This window comes from Meleagris gallopavo, chromosome 13 (genome assembly GCF_905368555.1).
Source record: "Meleagris gallopavo chromosome 13, MGAL_WU_HG_1.1, whole genome shotgun sequence".
In the NCBI taxonomy this organism is placed as follows: domain Eukaryota; kingdom Metazoa; phylum Chordata; class Aves; order Galliformes; family Phasianidae; genus Meleagris; species Meleagris gallopavo.
The window spans coordinates 2,771,258-2,792,147 of NC_139416.1; the positions used below are offsets into that span (position 1 = coordinate 2,771,258).

The 20,890-nt window shown below is 37.7% G+C and overlaps 1 protein-coding gene across 4 annotated transcripts in view; it reads right to left on the reverse strand.

Annotated features, from left to right (window-relative positions):
* Positions 1–20,890, reverse strand: part of NFATC3 (nuclear factor of activated T cells 3) — a 59,406-nt gene that overhangs the window by 3,334 nt on the left and 35,182 nt on the right. For 3 of the 4 annotated variants that reach the window (XM_085234616.1, XM_085234617.1, XM_010717818.4), the window contains exons 5-10: positions 19,735–19,907; positions 18,846–18,986; positions 17,000–17,055; positions 16,240–16,366; positions 13,838–14,884; positions 5,358–5,459 (exon numbers count right to left, since the gene is read on the reverse strand). In XM_085234616.1, the coding sequence (XP_085090742.1) occupies positions 5,358–5,459; positions 13,838–14,884; positions 16,240–16,366; positions 17,000–17,055; positions 18,846–18,986; positions 19,735–19,907 (1,646 nt within the window). The remainder of the gene's footprint in view (positions 1–5,357; positions 5,460–13,837; positions 14,885–16,239; positions 16,367–16,999; positions 17,056–18,845; positions 18,987–19,734; positions 19,908–20,890) is intronic. The other variant, XM_085234618.1, reaches the window with a different exon arrangement.

A 20,890-nucleotide genomic window follows, 5' to 3' on the forward strand; every position in this document is an offset into this window, starting at 1 on the left:
AACTGAATAACGTGTGGCCATATGGCATTAAACTTTCTGGAAATGACATTATGTCATGGTCATGTGCAGTGTTATCTGCCAAGTTTCTGCACAGTTCATTATGTAGAGTATTAAAGTTATCAGTTAGTTTGTAGCTATTTATTTATTTTTAAACAATCGACTTCTATACTAACTTTTCTTTTTAAATCTACGTGTGATAGCTCTGTCATGCTTTGTATCTTGGTATTAGAGAACTTTTTTGGTAGTTTTTAGCATGATGTCAAGACAGGTTTGTCTGTAAGGAACAAAGGGGTAAAGGGAAGCCTGCAAACTCCAAAGTGATTAGGGTGATATCAATTATGTACGTGTGATGGTAAAAATGCTTCAGAGACAGCTCAGACTGCAGAAAGCAGCAGCAGAGGTCACAGCATGCTGACCTTCTGCAGCACAGCAGCCCGGGTGCCAGGTTTGAGGCAACCAGGCGAGGCTGCTCTGGGAGGCACACGCTAACGGGCTGAGACACATGGCTGCTGCCGTGCCAGCTGTGCCCAGCGTGCTTTTAAGTAGTGGAAGGGTTGAATGGGGACGGTGGGGAATTCCTGTCCAGCATACTGGCTATCTGATTGAAGAGTGGGCGTTTAAATCAGGAAAGCAGATTTCCTAGAGGAGGCTGGTTTTAGAAACCTTTTTTTTTTTTTTTTTTTTTTTTTTTTTTTCCCCCCCAACAAAAAACAAGAACAAAACCCTATCACTGTATGGAAGTCATACTGAATTAGGTAGCTTGGAAGTCCTGTGGAATAGCTGAAGATGTACAAATCAGGGCAGTAAATGATGAGATACTCAGCTATATCTACGGATTGGGTTGGAAGGGACATTTAAGATCATCTAATTCCACCTTCCTTGCTACAGGCAGGGACACCTCCCACTAGACCAGGTTGATCAAAGACCCTTCCAGCCTGGCCTTGAAAGTCTTTGTGGAAGGGGCATTCACAGCTTCTCAGGGCAACCTGGTCCCATGTCTCACCACCCTCACTGTACAGAATTTCTTCCTGTTATCTAGTCTAAATCTACGCTCTCCAAGTTTAAAGCCATTTCTGTCATCCCTTATAGAAAGTTCTTCCTTAGCAATCATAATTGTCTAACTGTGCAGTAGTATAAGTTAAGACAGTTTAAAAGGTGAATAATGTAATTAATAAGAAGAGCTGGTCTGTGTAGAATCGTACAGAACTGAAGGTAAAAATCACATGGTTTACCTCCTGTGTTAATTTTTGAGAAAATACTTAAGACTAAATTAGTAATCCAGAAGTTAGTATTAAAATACATAACACATTGCCTTCCTCCACAGAGAACCAATATTACCACAGAACATTATTTGTCTGTGTTTAAAACATTTAAATTCATGAGTGCAGATTTTCTATAAAGCTGGCTAGTAAAACTGAAGTTCTTATGTGACAAATAGAGATAAAAAGTCTTATTTTGTCAGTCCAGAGAGAGGCCAGAGCTGATGATGGTTTGTTTATTTATTTTAAATATGTAAACTTATTTTTAATAACGTTTCTTTTCTTCCTTCAATGAAAGTTTCCTGGGGAAGGCTGCTAAGCTCTCAGGATTCAGCAGCAGTGCTCTCAAGTATGTTCTTAAGTTCTGTGGTCTGTCTGCCATGTTCAAGAATGGTGTGTAGCTTACAATTCTGTAGTCCTTTTGAGGAGGCCCAATCTCATGAGAGTTAAGATGGGGAATAGCACATTGGCTCTGTTTAACTACCTTTTTTCCCCCTAATAAAACTTTCCCTGTATGTTTCATGCCTGGTGATCTGACTGCTAGTCCCAGACCTCTTCTCACTAGAGATGAGGAATTAGAAATATTTTGCATACAAATAATTACAGAAATCCACCTAATATTTAGTACTCTTGTGTATGCTAACAATCTACATTGCTGGTCTTGGAATACTGACTGGATCAGATTTAAAACAAACAGAGCAGTGGCACACACTATAATTCACACTGAAATGTGGCAGATTCTCCCACTACCAAAGTGATAACTGTGTTCTAATAACTCAATTGTCCAATATAGCATGGCTCAAAATGCACTGCATTTTGGTCCCTGCACTGGGACAGCAGTTAAAAGCTATTGCTCCAGCTGTTGGCTGCATGAACAGCCCGGCCATTCATGAAGATGTGCTAAACTGTTGCAATTTGCAACCCAGAGTTTTTAAATAAACTAAAATTAGGTTGTACAGCTCAGCCATTTGACACAAAGCTAGGGGGAGTAATCCTTACAGCTGTTTCCATACAGATGTGTCCTGTGTGCTGTACTGATAAACTTCTTAGAAGAAATTCTCTCCTTTGAAAATTATCTGCATTAGCTGATTTGAGCAGAATGGAGTTCTTTTGTTATGAAACAAAGAATATCATAAGAGAAAGTGCTTTCTAAGAACAGGTTGTGGTTTTGGATGAATTTTTAGAACAATCTTGAAGAAATTACTGTAAGAAGCTCTTAAAAGAGACAAACCAGTCCTTTTGCATATTTGCAAGGTCTATCTTCCCCCCTCCATTTCTTTTGTCAGTTCTACAACATCACTTTATGTTCCAGACCCATAATTTGTCAGTCATCTTGCACACCTGTACCATCTCACTAAATATTTTTAATTGGTATTACAACACATTTAGATGTAAACCCTGAGACAGGTGTCTTCAGTGCTATGACCAGAAGTGTAATCATCCTCTTTTTAGGTACAATGTCAACCAAAAACTGACATCTGCCTAAATTGTTTTAACCACAGTTCCCGATTTCTGTGAGTGCTGAGAGACAAATGTTTTGTACAGGAATGCAGTAAATCATTCCTAGACCCTAAAGGCCTTCCTGCTAATAATGCAAGCAGCCTGTTTCCCTTGCAGGAAGCTGGTAATCTGGGATCAATGTCCATACTTTCTGTAGGACAAGACAATCTCTGTACAAGCAATGCCAAGCATTTCAGGTTTTCATAGGCCAAAAATACTTCTGTGGAGGACTATCAGGAAACCAGTTCAGGTTAAGAAGTATTAATGTAAGGGCAATAGTAAAGTCCGAGGGAAAAGCAGGAGAAAACACATAGTGATGTGTCCCCAGTGTTCACCAGGCTCCAAAATGTGTCTGTCCTAGGGAATTCCAAAGGAGTGTACTTTCTTGTGCTTAACAATTCTATTTGCATTTTTCTCTGTTGTCTTTTGGGTCTGTGCAAAATTCTGCCATGCACAATGTTCTGAAACATCTCCCTTCTGAACCTTAACTACATATAGCCGTAAGGACTGTAATTATTAGCACTGGACTTGCTATGTGATTTTTCTACTTAGTGTGAATGCTTCTCTCATTTGCTTTCCCAAGATGATGTTTTGTGTTACTCTTTCCATGGCACCCATTCATTTTGTCATTTTTCCATGCTTTTCCTTTCCTCCCTCCCCCCCCTTCCTGTCTTTCTGTCTTTCTTTCTCCTGGCCAGAGAGCCAGGCTGATTCAATGCAACTTCTGTTCCACATCTTTGAGTGGGCTAGCTGATCTTTGCTGAAACACTCCCAACAACTGTATGCATCTAATTCTTTTCTGACACCAGGGAGAACAGATGGGGACAAGATGTAGGCACACAATTTATGTAGTAGTGTATTTTTCTCTGCTCATTTCATACTCATTCTTAGCTTTTATCATCTTTATAATAGAAGCGTGAATCCTTTCACAGAAGTGTCCCCTTTGAATTTAAGACTGCTTTATATGAAAATAGCTCAGTGACAAGTCTGTATGGAGTCAGGGCAGTTTTGCTTTTTCACCTCTTCCCACTCTCACTTCCATAATTTCCAATCCTTTTAGTAGTTCAGGGTTCAGTAGTGTAATTCTGAAGCTATACTCTTTCAGATTTAAAGCTGGAAGCAGGATCCATAAGCATCCATCCCACTGATTGATAACTCACTTATCTGACACTAGGCATTCCTTAAGATACAGAACCATTCTTCTAACATTCACGTGTAAATATTAGCTTCCATTACTGCATTAGTATTTCAGTGATTTTTTCCTTCTTAGACTGAGTACCTGAAATATCAATTATTCAACTTTAAAAATGCCATTTTTCCCAACCGTATTTCTCAGATGCTAGCATGTGTGCATAAACATGTTTCTCTCTGCGTGTGGTTTTCTGTGTATGCGTCTTTTTAAAAAGGGACCTGAATGTCCATGTACACTGCAGGCTTTGCCAATCTCTGTCTTAAAATTTACTGGACAAGACAGGAATGCGTCGGTTCTTCGGTTTGCTTTTATTATGATTACAATGACTCTGTACCCAAGAGCTCTTTCAACAGATCCTACTAGATTCTGAGTTGTGCTGGTTGCAGTCTAGAGTAGCTCTAGGTAATATTGTACTAATCAACAGGTAGTTTCAAAATCCAGAGATGTCAGCTCGGTGTAGAGTCCATTCTCCAGCTTTGGCACTCTGAGTTGTAGCTACTTACCTTACTGATTACAGTCTGACAAGTAAACAAGTAAAGCAGAACTAAGTTAGTTCTGAGAGTAAATTTAAGCCCACACTCTAATTCTGTAAGAGTTTTATTAAGACTATCTAGGTTCAGTAAGTGTTAGCAGTCCTAAATTGAATGTGCACTTACAGGTATAACCCTTTAAAATATTTGGGTAAAAGTAAAATGTGTTTATATGTATGTGTGTGTATATGCATACATACATGTGCATTTATTTATTTAAAGGGATAAGACAGTTCTTTGGCATTGTAGGCATGTTTGTAATAAGGTGAAAACCACTTAAAATGACTATAAACAGGAATGTGACCAATAAGCTACTTATCGATTTCTACTATCACTACTAAGAGTCACAGTGCATAATTATTTTGTTTATACGTGAAATAAAGAAGCTGATAAAATCTTTAAAGTAAATTCAGATGATCATTCTCAATTATAGTGCACATTCAACTAGAATTCTTTCCATACAATTTGTATTTCTGGTACTTAGACTGGTAGTTAAACTGACATCGCTTTGTATCTGTAGAAAAGGAGAAACACTCCAAGTTTCTCAGAGTTAACTGATCTGGCCATTCTACCACCTTGGCTTTATTAGACTTAAAAATTTCACATCCTTCTGTTATCTTACTCGATTCTACAGCACTCAGGAAGTTCTGTGGCAGCTAGATATACTTCAGGTGGAGGCTTTTACTCCGTTAAGCGTACACCTGGTTCACAACTTCTGATGTTTCCAACTATTTCAGAATGCACGTGTCCAGTTATAGCAATACTGAAGCACTACGTTGTGCTTTTCACTTGTATATGTTAGGACTATTAAAACGCCTTCCCCTCTCCTTTGTGCTCCAATTTTAAACATTGAAGCATTTTCATAAGCAGACTCACCCTCTAGATTTTCCACATAGGAGTTGGACATGAGTGCTGAATGTTGAGTCCATTTCTCTGTTGAACCTGATGGCTGGTATTCCAGGTCAGAGATAAAACTGTCTGTGTCAGAGAAGAAGACAGACATAACTACTGACTGGACTAAACCAAGAAGTTACAGTTCACTCAACCAGGAAGTGACGTTCAGTTTTCTTTTAATAGCTCTAACTTTAAATACCCAGTTTCATCCACAATTACTACATACGTTGACATAAATAACTATTTATAAATTGTCAATTGTATTGTTTTTCAGTTTGTAGCCAAAGCCATAGAGGTAATGTTGATATTTTTCAATGTCTACCTAATTTTATACTAGATAAATTTCATTTACTATTTGCACTAGAGTATTCCTCTTGCAGTTTTCTCAATTTGCTTTACTTAGTGCAGTAAAGTTAATAGTGCTTACGCCTCCTGACAGCACCTCTGCTGAACATGGCAGGCAAAACAGTGCTAGTCACTAAAACCTTCATTTTTATTTCTCTTTTCAACAAAGGAGTTTGTTGCTGTGAACAGCTGTTAGCTTCCCCTTACTTGTCAGACTGAGTGTTTTGCTCAAGGTATTGCTCTTCAGTTAGCTGGGTCACAAAGTGTAGAAGAAGTGCAGGAAAACAAAGTGTAATCTCTGTGTAGGTGGCTCTAGCAGACAGAGGCAATGTGAGAAACTAGGGAGGAAGCAGAGAACTGTACTTCACAGAAGTAGATCCTGGAGGAGAAATTAATGTAGGATAATGTATTTATTAATGTAAGCAACAAGACTGTGTTTATTATGCTGTTCTGATTAGGGACTATGCAGAAATGGCACTAGGATACTTTTTTGTTCTGTCCAAGATGGTGGTGTACACTTTAGTAAACTGAACTTTAATACAATCTGAAAAATTACTCTGAAAGCTGACTAAATGGTGCCTTCTGGACAGAGCCACACATCTGCTCTGCAGATAATTTCTGAGCACTGTGTAGGAATGACTACTGGGAAGAACTTTATTCCCACTCCCTCCCAAAATTCAAGCAGTTCAGATTACATACTTTGACTTCTTTTGCTCAGTTGTTTAAAGCATAAAGTTACACACATTTAAAGGGGAAGTGGAAAGCCTGATCTGCGTTTTGAAGAAACGTCCACTGCCATTTTGAAGGACAGGATATTAAGCAGAGTATTTTCCCATTGGCTCTGGTGGGGTCTAATGAGTTCAGGGACATAAGCAGTAAACTGCCTTTGGATGAAACAAATTAACTTTTACAGAGAATCTTCTCAAGCTCAGGCTTTAAAAGGAGCAAACAGTAAACACACAGAGCCTCCACGGGTAACAGTGGAATTAATTAGGCCTTTTAAGCAATAGCATCTGCACTGTAAAGTTGTCACTGTTTACACAATAGAGATTATCTGTCACTCTAGCAAAAAAAGATGACTGAGTAAATTTTTCTTAATTATTTTAATGCATGGAAAGGTTTCAGGTCATTTAAGTGCTCTAACAAAATTGACAGTATTGAATTCTGACTCTAAGAAATTCCTGACAAGATGTGTTGCAGGTAGCACATGTAACAAGTCTTTTCCTGCCAGCACCACTTGGAGTGAAGCATGCTTTGCCTCAGGCACATGATACTTGTTACTTGTGAAATGTGGCACATAAAGCAAGACCCTTTTAAAGTGCACAATATAGCATTGTATGGATTCTTTTCAATGAAGTTGGACAGAACTTGAGGTACCAGACAAACATACATTAAAAATATCTTTCTATCTCATCATTTTACAAACATTCCAGGAGGATTTTCTGTATTTAAGTAATGTTAGAATGTATTTTGTATGCAAAGAATGTTACACTGAACTTAAAACTTCTCTATTTAAATGAAATCAAGACTACTGATGCATTGCAGGTGTACCCATTCATGAGTAGAACCAGGCAGACCAAGAAGTTCACAGAGTTTCACCATTTGGTTTTCAGGATCTCTTCCTACAGCAGTCAAGCAGCTTAGTATTTTTGTAGCACTACTTAGAAGCTCTTATGTTTTACTGCTATGAACTGAAAAGGAGGTGTAGGCAGCCAGACTTAAACCAGAAGATGTGCTGTTTCTAGAACAGTAGATCTCAAAAGCTATCAAATGCATGACTGTTTCCAGTGATGCTGCAGTAAGTAGCACAGACTGGGTTTCTTTATATTCTTTGCAAAGGAAGTCTGTCTATAGCAGACTGTATAAACTGCTTAGGCCTGGTAGCATTGCTGCATCTACCCAGGAGATTGTATTTGAGAAGACAGGTCAGTGAATTGGTGTACTTACAGATGGAAAAAGCGTCAGTAAACCTCAAAGCAGACCCCAGCACAAGTTTCCTTGAATATAAGCTGCCTTTTGTCGACTCCAGAGCGTTAGATCAGCTGTTACATCATACTAGTTAGTGCTGGCTATTAAACCTCATTTAGACTTCCTACAGCCACCAAGTAATAGGGTGTCAGCTTTCCCTCAAAAAAAAAAAAAAAGCAGCTGCAGGGCTATACTTAACCCTCAGTCCTCCCTGCTGTGGAGCAGCCAGCTGTGACTGTTGGTTTGTGATCAAAGACAGGCATATGGAAGCACACATTTGGAATGGCAAACTACCATGGGCACAGTGAGCTGCCTTGCTCACCATGTTACTACTTGAAGCGACAGAATGAGCTTACTTTAGAAATTTCAAGTTTAACACCAGCTTCACTGATTTTTATTTTTTTTAAAAAACTTATTTAATCAGGATGTAAGAAGTGTTAAGAGTACAGTCTTCACAGACACATAACACTTGCAACTGTACAGACAGGTGTGCACAAACGTTTGGCCTGTAGAGTTGCAGTACAAGTTGTAAAGTTACTTTGTGCAGTAACAAGATTCTCTGTGCATGCCATGGCTCTGTCACATTCTGCTTTTAAATGAATTGGTTTTACTATGATATGTAAGTCACACAACTGCCTCTTTCTTTCAAGCAAGAAAATGAGTTTAATACGGTAAGCATTATGCGTGAGTCTTAGAGCTGGGCTGTGGAAAGCAGTGCAGAAGTGTCTAAGTGTGTTTTTACCACTGTTGCAATGACATGTCCAACTCCTCCCAGTTTTGCTACTCTTGGTAGTATCTGCACCATGGTGTACACACAGTATTTGCACCCCCAAAATAAGTTTCTAACCTCTTCTAATTCTTAAATGGGAACCTTTTTGTGGAGGGACAATTAGGTGTTCTTACATTAGTTATGAGGCATTGTGCAGAGACTCACAGCAGGATTCAGACATTAGCTGGCTGTAACTGTAAATCCTGATTATTTATCCAGACAACTTAATGCAGTAGCAATCTACAACTGATCATCTAAAAAGATACTGTTTTGGCACTGGTTCTATGAATGTAGTGAATGACTCCACTAGGATGTATGATCATAACATCCTTCAACTGCTGACAACCACAGATGGATAACATCCTTTCACTTCTCATCATTCCAACCTTTTCCCTTCAATCTAGTACTCAGTGTCTGGATCTTTCTTCCTTCCACTCTTAATTAATTAACATTTCCATACATTTCAAGTTTTTTCTTGCCATCTTGTTCAACTTCAGGATGTGCTGAAGGAGTCCATAAGCTTATGAGGAGAATTGAGGGCTGCTCCAAAAGTAATGCCTCCTATTATTGGCCCACAATGTCAGAGGCGGATGTGAGTGGTGTGGCAGAATGAAGGCTGAACCTTTCCACTAATACTGAGTTACATTTTGTTGCTGTGTGACAAATGGTAGCAGAGGGGCAGTCTGACAAAATGGTGTCTGACATGAAAGTGTAAAGGAAGCAAAGGTGTATCACTGAATTCCTACTCCATACAGAAAGAAATGGCACCCAATGACACTCACTGATACTCACTGAACACTTATGGACACCAGGCAAAGGCTGTGAGCACAGTGAGGCGGTGGGTGGTGTGTTTCAGCAGCAGCAATAGTGGTTCCCTTCCACTGGTGCATATTTTTATGAGTGTGGTACGCAGGCTCTTGCTCATCACTGGCAGAAATGCATAGCTAATGGTTGTGACTGTTGAGAAACAGTGTTATGCACTGAGAACCTGCTCTATCAGCTACTGTTATTTGTATCTGTTGTAGTTTCCATGAAAACTACAGGAGGCATTACTTTCAGAGCAGCCCATATAGAACTGTATATTCTTTTATTGCAATTCCTGCACTGCTTGATGGTATCTAATATACAGAATACGAAGAGAGATGGTATTTAAATGCAACCTTGATGAATGAACTAGTCTGATTTTCTGAATGGCTTTTAGAATTGCAAGTATTCTGTAGGTTCTGCATACAATGCAGGCTGCAGTTCTTGCCACACGTATCCCGGTCAAGGCATGCAGCAAAATGCAACAGGTTGTTCTGGCATTCAGTATTCCTGTTTCTGTAGACCTCGATTGTTTTGCTGTGCAGGAAACTCCTTAACTAGTAACTGTTAATTCATAAGGTTTAGTTAGATATAGAGAAATATCGCTTAGTCATTCTTCAGACCTTCCTTGCTAGTTATTGCTATTAAGGTTCAACTACAGCTTGTACAGAAGTTAAGCTGAAGGTAAAGTAAAAAGCTACCTGGAATGATCTGTTCTGCTTTCACTAGAAAATCTGTAGTCTGATCTTCCAAGCAAGAGAGCTTACTGAGTAGAGAGCTATCAAACAGAACTATTATAATGAATGCAAGTGGCTTAGAATTTCATGTGGAGTGCATCTGACAAAGCCGAATTATGGCTTCATGTACACAAAGCTGTTGGAGGATTTCTCGTTATGATTTATAATAAATCCATGTACTAGATTTTCTAATCTCCTGCTTGAGGTAGCGGAGATGTAATGAGTAACAGAATGTTAGAGGATTAGCAGAAGGTCATCCTGAGTTGCTGAATACAGACTAACATAATACTTTAAAATGGTTAAATACAGTTATTAGAAATACATGCTAGAAATCTCATCGTTGTAGAAAGCCATGAAATACAAGGTAAACTTGCTCCTAAACCGTAAAATAAACCTAGGTTCTTGTAAGATCAACAGTATTAGAATAGCTTTAAATCTAGAACTTGACAGTGGGATAGGCAAACTATCACAGTGGAAGCTTCTTTTTTCTTTAAAAAAAAAAAAAAAGTGAACAAATTAACAGGGCCTCATCAGAGAACTAGATTGGAGGCAACTTTGACTAATTTTTTACTAGTTGTAAAGAAATGGGACCTTTATTAGATGATTGCACAACAGAACACAGAATGGACCACATACACAGGAAAGGACTGAAATGACCAACTGTTGTAGCTTTCTTGTTTACACTTGCAGCCCTAAGTATTCTGCTATCTATACAGGGAAATGTCAGCCTGGGAAGACAGGCAGAGGAAGGACTTAGTGAAAGCTGTTAAAGGAAGGAGGGGAGGAGATGGAGAAGGGAATGGGACAAATAAAGCATAGGAAGCTGCTCTTATGCAGTGCAATATCAGCTTGTGCAGATTGGACTACTGGAAAGTCCTAAGCAGGAGAAAACAGCACTGGTTTTCATGATGTCCTTTAAGTAGCAGCCTAAAATACAAGTTTGAATACTTTGAATTTGTCTTATGTATCAAACATTTTCTTTAATCTTCTAATTTCATATCTAGATGTCCTTAGAGTCTTTAAGTGAGTTACAAAATGTGGGAAGCAAAGACTGTGGGAATAGTTATGAACCCAAATCTAAGGGCAAATTCAAGGCATCAACTGGAAAGCCCTAAAACATCAGTCAGATCCTGTTGGAAAACAAAAAGCCACACTGGCTGAAGTAAACTTTTTTTTTTTTCCTGTAAGTGTAATTCAGGTAAAGGATCTGCTTTCCAATTCTGAAAGCTTTTTTCACTCAGTCTGAAGAGGGCCCCACTTGTGTTAAGGGCAAAGGAATAGAACTAAACTAAAATGATGCTCTGTTCTGGTCATTGCCAAGTGTTTCTGATGTTGCAAAAGAACTGAAAAGAGAGAATCCAGATTTTGCACCTTCCAAGAGATGCTGGATCAAGATTGAAGTAGGAGCTCTGTTGTTCCATATTAAGTTTTGGATTTGTGGGGGGGAAGGATATTCTGGCAAGCTAAACAGCTTGGTAATGAGAAGTAGCATTTTGTACACCACTCAAATTCTGTTCCAGTACTTTATTTTCTTGATAAAGAAACTATCTGTGCTGATTTTAAAATAGTGCACCTTACTGAAAGAAGATTATTTATGTTGTCAGATTTGTTTGTTTGTTTTAAGCTACTGAGTGCAGTAATCAAGATACAATTTAAACAAAAAATTTAGTTGGCCTTAGGATTATTTTGGGGGCAGTTTACTTGCCTTAATTGGTAACCTATTTAAAAGCCCATTTTCTAGCTAAATATAGCTTTCATGTTTGATACGTTACTTGGGAGAACGCACCCTATTAATATTTATTTATATGTCCACTTACGTTTGGATTTTTTTTAGTTTTTATAACATTAGAGTAATTCATCTGCAATTTGTGTCCAGCTCTATTTGTATGGAAACTAAAATTCAATAATAAACAAAAGCAATTTTTTCTAATTATTTCATAAACCACAGTAAAACATTAGATACGTTTTAAAAAGTTCCTGTCTAAACTTTTTTTTTTATTATTTTTTAAAATACAAGCTGGTCAAAGAGAGGGTGTATTTATTCATGTTGAGAACATTGAGCAGCTTGTTTCATGTCACTGTGCTCTTTAAGACTTTTGGAACAGCAAGTTTCAGGCTCCACATCAAACCTGAACTGGCAGACTGAATAAGAATAAAATCTACCAGTTTTCCATTTCTCAGATTTCTACTTCTGAACAATTCAATCACTGAATGGCAGTAATACTGAACTGCAGTGAACATCATTTAAACACTTGTAAATGTATAGCTTATGCCAGGGGTTGTTTAGCATTTAAAAATATGTTGTTTTCCATATAGGAAACAAACAGTGTACTCACAGGTTATGTGACTAACTACCACAGCCAGCATTATTTTGGAAAATAATAATTATTGAAACTGTGGTCATTTGTATCTTCTGCATACTGGTTTTATTTCTCTAACATATTAGCAAATGGGTACACTTTAAGCTTTTCCTGCTATTGAAAGAATATAATGTTTGTCAGCATAGAAACAACTCAATAATTTAAATGTAAAGCAGAAAAAACAGTTTCTAGAAGAAATTTCAACTTGAGATATAGGGGGAAAAAAGTTTGCTTTCTTTTCTCTACCGTGCATTCATTCTAACTTCCAGGCAGGAACTTCCAAACTGAGCTGCTCATAAATGCTAAATGCTTCTGCTTACAGTGTGAAGGGTTTAATTACAGTATTTAGGTGGTTTGTTTTTATTTTTCAATTTCTGTATCTTTTTCGTGGGTGTGAAGGGAAGCAGGCTAAGAGACAGGTTCTAATGTGACATTTTTTGGAAACATTAGATTTTGTTCTCACTCCTCTAGCGTGGAAGTAGAAATTTTAAATATTCTGTTCCCTAAAGTCTTCCTCTTCTCTCAGCATGTCCTGGAAAGAGTTGGTCTCTTTTTTCCTTTCTAATTCAAGGAAAGCTGACTGATGTGGATATTTAACAGATAGCCTACTCTTGCAAGGGATAACTAAAAAACTACAGCTAAACCTACTGGAGAAAACAGATACTAGTAAGGTGCCCATCATTAATATCAAATACCTTCTACATACCTTTTAAGGCCAGGCCTTTCTGCTCTTTCAGTCACTTCAATCTGACGCTTTCTTTAAATTCCTTCTCACATATGCCTAAAATACTCCCAACACTCAGCATCTGATAACTGCTACTTTCCACTTGGTTTTCTAAATTAACACTGTCCAGGTATTTCGAGTTGAGGATTTTATGGTCTGGCCTTAGCATCAGAATGCCTTCCATCATGGTCCTTGTTTACAGGAAGCTGGTGAATTTCTCAAAAATGTAGCCAAAGTGGTAAGGAGAAAGCCAACAGCTACAGTGAGCAGAGGTGCTGAATGATGGCAGCTTTTCTACGGAATGTAGAGGAAGAGACTAAGATGGTGCCAAAATGCACGTGCTGTACTTCCAGCAAAACAGCCTGCCTCTCAGAACTGGGATAGCTCCATGAAATCATGATCTGAACTACAGTTACGTAACTCAGATATTTTGATGACTTTCACTGAAATATGCTGGAAATTAGAAGAGGCTTCAAATTAATTCCCTGTAGATAAAGTGTAGATATGCAGGAATTAATTCTCTGGCCTTGTTTTATGACTAAAAACAAAGGCTACAGGCAAACTGTATGCTAAACTAGTTCAACTGTATGACTATTGTTAGCTTTAAATAAGTCATTGCTTTGGATGCAAAAATACGACTCCATTTTTATAGTACAAATATACTTCTGTGAGCAAAATAACCATTTCCTTCAACAATTTTTGGTTCAGTGTAATTTGTAATTATACCCCAGTATTAAAATATTAAATCCACTTACCATCATCCAGTGTGATGTCTTGTAGTCCTATCTGAAAATTCAATTCTCGATCTTCAGGTTCTGGCTTAATGTTAATAGCTGCCCCATCTGGTGAAAATGGAGATGAATCGCACACGGGATGGTGCACTAAAGACGAAGCTGCATTAAGACCTCCCAATGCAGGACTATGTGCTTGAGGGGAGTGCTGTCCCGACTGACTTACAGTGGCTGGTGGGGGAGATGAGGCAGGTCCTGAGCTAGGAGATTGGTAAGGCATAGGTTGTAGCTGGGGTGATGATGGTCCGGACAGCGGTGAATGGACCAAAGGATGGGAAGCTGTTGGGGATGGGGAAGTGGAGGCTGGGTTTGTAGAATGGTATGGGACTTGCTGCAGCTGGGGAGAAGACTGCCCAAGGGAGCGACTCATTGCAGAAGGGAGAGAGGCCTGCCCGGCGCTTGGGCAGTGGTATCCCATCGATGGCAGGTGCGAAGATGACTGTCCTGAATGTGCTGAGCGTGCTAGCGGGTGCCCTGCTGTACTTGATGTTGACACAGAACCTGGATTTGAAGAATGGAACGGCATTGGTGGTAGAGCTTGGCAGCTAAGGTTTATCAGATGAGGTACAGCTGTGTCTTGCTGAAATGAAATAGCATCAAATCCTTGGCTGGAGGCAGAGTTCATAGGAAGACCAGACTGTTCGTTGTACACATCACTGGACTGCATAGGCTGATAGGAAGGCCTCACAGGAGGTGCTGATGTTACCTGAAAAGACTGAACCACAGCAGGGGGCAAAACATGACACTCTTCACTTGGACTAAGGTTTCTACCTTGCATATGCGACAGGTGGGATACCGCTGAGGTCACCATTGCTGTATATGGTGGTTGAACTGGACACACAAGGCTCCTGGGTGATGTAGACAGTAAATTGTCATGAGGATGGCCTTGCTCTGGTGAAGGCAACTGAGTTCGGATAGAATGCAGGCCTTGGACGTTGCTCGTGTGAGGCAGTGCCAAGGATGGAACAGTAGACAAATCCACCTCATCTCTGTGCTCTTGCTTCATTATAACTAGAAAAAGTAAAACTGTGTATTACAATTCCAATTCATTTTCAGCCTGTGATAAATACATGCACACTGTCATTTAACAACCATGATAGTACTGTTTATATCCTTGTTCTAATTTCCCTTTTCCTTTTGCTATGCTTTTATTTTCTTTGACTTCAAGAATTAGCACTACAGGCATAAAGGGAGAAGAATCCTCCTAGCATTTATTCAAAGGCAGTTTTCTCCTTTCTGAACTACCCTGTATGCAGTGCGTGCCTCTTATTGCAACCCAGCCAGAGAAAGTCCAGTAGTACATCCAAATGATACAGCTTACCAAGGGTATGTGTGCAGGGGCTGCTACCAGGCTCTGCTAAAAACAGTCAGATAAGAGTTCAAATGAGGCACAAGGAAAAAGCAAATGCTTTTTTTTTTTTTTTTAAACAGATACCACTTTTACTTGTCTTTTTTTTTTTTTTTTTTTTTTTGAAGTCACAGGTAGGCTCAGGAAAAGATACAGATTTTAAGAACAAACAGTAGAAAAATACTATGTTTTTTAAAGCTTGGTTGCTATTCTACATTTTACATTAATGTTGAAGTGTTAAACATATTAATAAATGGGGGTTTAAAAGCTTGTGCAACTACAGCTGCAGTTATAAGTAGAACACTTTCTTATTTAAGCAGTAGGTTTCATTACTTCATTCCACTTTGAATATGCATCGCAAGATGCATCTTAGATGATATTTTTGTAATTATCTTAGGAGCTGATATTCTTAAGAATAGCATCAGATATATTTGAGAACACAACAAATGTATACCTAGTGCACCACATACTTAAGTAACGTTGCTCAATTTATGCACAGTCTGTAATTTTAGAGTACAAGCAGCAAGCAGAGCTTATTTTAAATAGTGTAAATTAATGGAAGCTTTCTTTGCCAGTATACAAGTTATCTTCAAGAAGATTGTTTCAATATTCATACAAAAGACTCTTAGGTATCTGACCTTAGGTCCTCCAAACAGCAGCAAAGGATCTAAATTCATCATTTGTCCCCTGTGAACTGTGACCACTCTCAGTGGGCACGAATTTCTTAATAGCAAGGTAGTGGCAGGCAAAGCAGGAGGCACTGTATATCTAGTAGTTTTCTCATGCCAAACATACAAGATTAACACTTTTTTTGGTAAAATGCAAATTATTCTGTAAAATGTGTAACATAGAAATACTTGGCTGTAGTTGTAGCACTTATTACTCTAAATTTCAGACTGTTCAAAGCTAGTCTCATCTGCCTGTCAAAGGTACAAAGACTGTCTAACCTACTTTGAAATGCTTACCTAAAAAAAAATATATATAAAATGCAGCTTTTTACTTTTTTTACATTTAGTACCTGGTGTGTAAGTAAAACGCTGAGATTGGCTTTTTTTCCTCTTGCCATTGCAGAGATAAAACTGCACCTGAACTGCAGCTGTAATAGTTTTGTTGTGGTATGGTGGAACTTCAAGTATGATGTTTGCCTGTAAGAAAGTTTCAAAGAAAACGTTTTACATATTAAATGCAAATGAAACTGCTATTAATCACAGAAGAACCAACTGTTCAGTTTAACAGTAAAACTAAAGCAGACTGATATTCCTCAACAGATGAACTTGAAATTTATGCCTATATTACATATCAAAGCAGCACTATTAGCAAACTGTTAACCAGAGACTTCTTTTCTTTCCTAAACCAAAGCGTTCTGAAGGTAGCACTTGTTAAAGAGACACTTCTAAATGATGCTTCGTTTACCTGCCAGTGCATAAAATACACCAGGAGTCAAAAAGAATTGCACTTTGGATCACTTAAGCTTGAAAGAAAGATTCTAATGCGCTAGAAATTACTAGTCATCTTACAAAACTTATTTTCAGGGTTTTTTTTGCCCAATTTGAATTTCTTTTTGCAATGCTTTCTCAAGCATCTACTTCCAGTTCTTTCAGCACATCATCTTAATGGCTATTTTAAAGAATCAAGGCAATTTAGAAGTCTCCAGTCGTCTGTCTGAATCAGACAATGATCTGCTTTGCTAAACGAGGTCTAAATTTCAGAACAATGAAGATGAGTAGTTCCTCACTTTAAAACATGATTTCTAAAGAAAGAAAAAGAAAGTTTCTCACCCCTTGACACTTTTCCCTAATTATTTTCCCTTCTACCTCCCACTGAGGTCGTCCATCTGTTGGGAGAAATTAACAAATAATTGAAGCAAAAAGCATCTTCTAAAATCCTTAAATACTTCATCTTAAATACTTGAGAAGTGCATTTCCTGTCAGTCATAAAACAGCAATTCAGTGACATACATTTTAAACAGATTGCACTACATAGGGATTCTTTGGAGTTTAAGTACTACAGGCACTGAAGCTGAATGTTGTGTAAGATTCTGCATTTAACAGAACCTGATTACAAACAGCTGGATCTGGCTCTAAAGGAGGCAGTGTGGTTGGAGGTTTTTTTTTTCCCCAAATAATTTTTAAAAATGAAGTTAAATAACCAATACTATTTAGGATTATTCAAACAAACATGCTGAAGATTTACAGGCTCAGTCACCATATGAAAAACAATATAAACCGTAGCTGCCTGTACATATCCAAAGGTTATAAAATGAAGGCAAATATGTGCTGCAGAACCAAAAGGTCCTGTAGTTCAACTATGGGGCAAGCTGTCTGTGCTGTGAGGGAGGTCACTGAACCTTAGTGAACATCCTCCTTGCTCTGACCTAGCACAACCTGCCATCCTTAATCTACTGACCAGCAGCAATGTTTCCTCAAAAGGGCTTAAAAGTACAACCTGAAAAAATGGATATCAACATATACAATGCATTAAAAAAGCAACTTATGCTACATTTGCCAATTAAAACAAAATCAACACCACACCTTTACTTAAATATTTAAGAAAAACAAGGATGTGGCAGAATTGGACTTAGCTGCAACCCCTTAATTTACTTTGTTTAGTGATAAACACAGGTGCATACATGCATACGTTACATATACATACTGCTCCAAGATGCTAAATTATCCAACAAGTTAAATTATCACTGCTGGAACTGGAATACCCGCTTTCAGTTGTTCAGGGAAGAGTAGCAAAGATATTTTCATTGGATTTTTGAGTGTTGAATTCCCTAGTTGATGTAGTTGCATTATTAAACAAAATTTAATTGGTATGCAAATAGTAGTTATTTCTGAAAAATGACAAAACTATGGAAAAAAATGGCTTAACTCCAGATAAAAAGCAAAATTTTTCTACCAATTTTCCACTTCAACATTCTGTTACAGGCAGTTCTTACATCACAAATGTGACTTCTCAGTGAATTTTGTATCTGTATTTGAGACTTGCAGGAACTGAGCCTGTATGTTTATGATGCAACCACCACAACTAAATGATCCTTTACACTGCAACTCTGAAGAATCAGAGACTTTGGGTAAAAAATTCAATTTTAATATCAAGTTTTGTGATGATACACATTTTATCATGTATTTTTAATATATTTATTGAGACATATTTTAAATTTTTAACCTAAAATAACAGGAGAGCTAAGCTAGTGCTTTTGTAAAAGCTCTGACTGCAACCAAAGCCTCGAGAAGCAAAATAAATAATTAAGTTCCATGTAATGATAAAACATGAAGTAACACCAAAAATATCAGTGAAAACCAGTAGGTTTTCATTATTTCCCATATTCATTTTTCACCTTTTCTTGTTATATTAAGGAGAAGAAAATAAATGATATGATCTATTAACTGCATCTTTATTCAAAGCCAGTTATGCTGCAGCTGTCTTCCCAGATCACAAGTGCTGTTCTCAGCAATCACTGCCAACCACCACCTACAGATCAGTGTTCAAGCTGAAGTTTCAAATTCCTACTTCAGACTTCATTTTTTTTATATTTAAAAATATCCTTTTTTCCTAAAATTAAGCTTAGGTAGTGTTTTCTTATTTTGTTGTTAAGGAATAAAATAGAGAAGCACTTACCTTGTCCTTTTTCAAAAAATATGATTTTTGATTCTGGAAGGAAATTAGATCCTGTTACCACCATTTCATGGCCTCCATTGACTGAGCAACTATTGATGCTGTACTTCTCAATCTGAGGAAGTTCTTGAGCAGATCGCTGAGCTTTAAAACAAAAGGAAGCAGAAAAATATTACTCGCAGTTATAACCATAGCAGCAATTCTCCTACGGCCCAAAACTAAAGCATTGGAGTAGAAACTAAAAGTTACCTATAAATATATATTAAGTATAATATAAATAAATACAAATATATAAGTATATAAATTGTGCATTATTTAACCTGTTTGTTCTATCTACCTAATTTCAACATAATTCTTTTAACAAACAATAAGAAGCCATGAAACCCAACAGATTCTACTGTTACAGCAAATGCAATTTTTAAGTAAGGAACAGTAAGTTAAAAAGTACTTTAGAAGCTACTTTCTTATTTGATTCATTTCCTTACTGCCAGCATTTAAAGACATGAACTTCCTACAAGGTCAGCTGCTCATCAGGTATTGCTGTAAAACAAGTAATGGTATACAGACTGTTGTAAATGAAAGGTATTATTTCTTCCTAAAACAAATACTTACTTTCGCCGCTGCCTCCTTCTTAAGCTGCTAATTGTGTGACTGCAGTATTAGGTTTAAAGCCTAAAACACTGCTATTCCCCAGAACCTTCAGGTTACCCACTGCTAACTACCATCCTCAAATAAACAGGTATCATTTTTTCTTAATTAAGCTCCTTACACGCAATACTTTTCACACGCAATCATTACAGATATTCTGACAGTAAATATCATCAGAATGACATTATCACAGACACGTGCAGGAAACACGAGTATGAATTACATATAGTTAAAGCAATCTTACAGCATTCAACAGGTATGGAAGCAGTCTGCAGAGATAAGACTTTTCCACTAGGTTGTGGGATGTGAACACGAAACACGAGTCGGACTCTGGTATTCTTTCTTCCAATATCTGTCTCTCCCTTACGGAGCTCAATATCTGAATTGCGAAGTTTCAAAATACCCGCACAATCGATACTGGAGGGAGGTGAGGATTAGAAGAGAAATGGAAGAAAATGAATCAAACTTTTGCTTAAGTATACTCTGCAAGCCTTTCTGTTAAAGGATGAAGAAGATGCAAATTTTCCCCACGTTATGCTGTTTTAAATGTTTCCATTAACAGATGTTGGTGTCAAATGTCAGCAAATTTTATATATTCTGCCTTACAAACACTTAGCTGCTGCTTTTTTCAACCTCTAGTGTTATTCAAAGTAAGCTATGTAATGCAGTAAACATTTACAAGGACGATATTTAGTTCAGCTTAGGAAGAGAGAATGACAGAACTGCAGCCATCACATCTCAGCTACCATTCCGTATGGTTATTGATTATTCACATAAGCCACACAATACTTCAATCAAATAACACAGAAGCTTCTGAAGACTGTTACTGTGGGTCCAGAGCATTCAATGGAAGTAGCATGAGTCCTGTAACTTTAGGAAATCTAAGCTGGCCTTAGAAGTCTCATTAGAAATAAACAAGCTACATTAACAAATAACTGCTTCACTCACTTCATGGACACTCCAGGCAGAACAGAGCAGTATAATTGTTGCTGAAACTAAGCAGTATTAAACTATTATTTGGCACATTCTATCTGTCAAGACCTGAAACATTAGAATAACTCAACTGTTAAAAAAAAAATTAAGAGAAAATGCCTGTCAGGATATGAGAAGTCAGACAACCACGTTACTGAAAAACAAGCAGCTGAACTCTACCAGCCAGTTACAGTTCACATGCAATTCTACAAATGTGGGGTCATACATACATACAGATTAGATGGGAAAGCATAAACCCCCAAGTCGTTCATCTTCCCACCAATCACATGAGTTTCCTTGTTTCCCTGCTTCATTACTTCTAACATTACCTGAAGACTTACTTATTTCTCAGTGCTGACACATTTATCATGAATCATAAATATACTGTTTTACTAGATGTTTCTTTAGTACAAAAGGGAAAGAAAAAA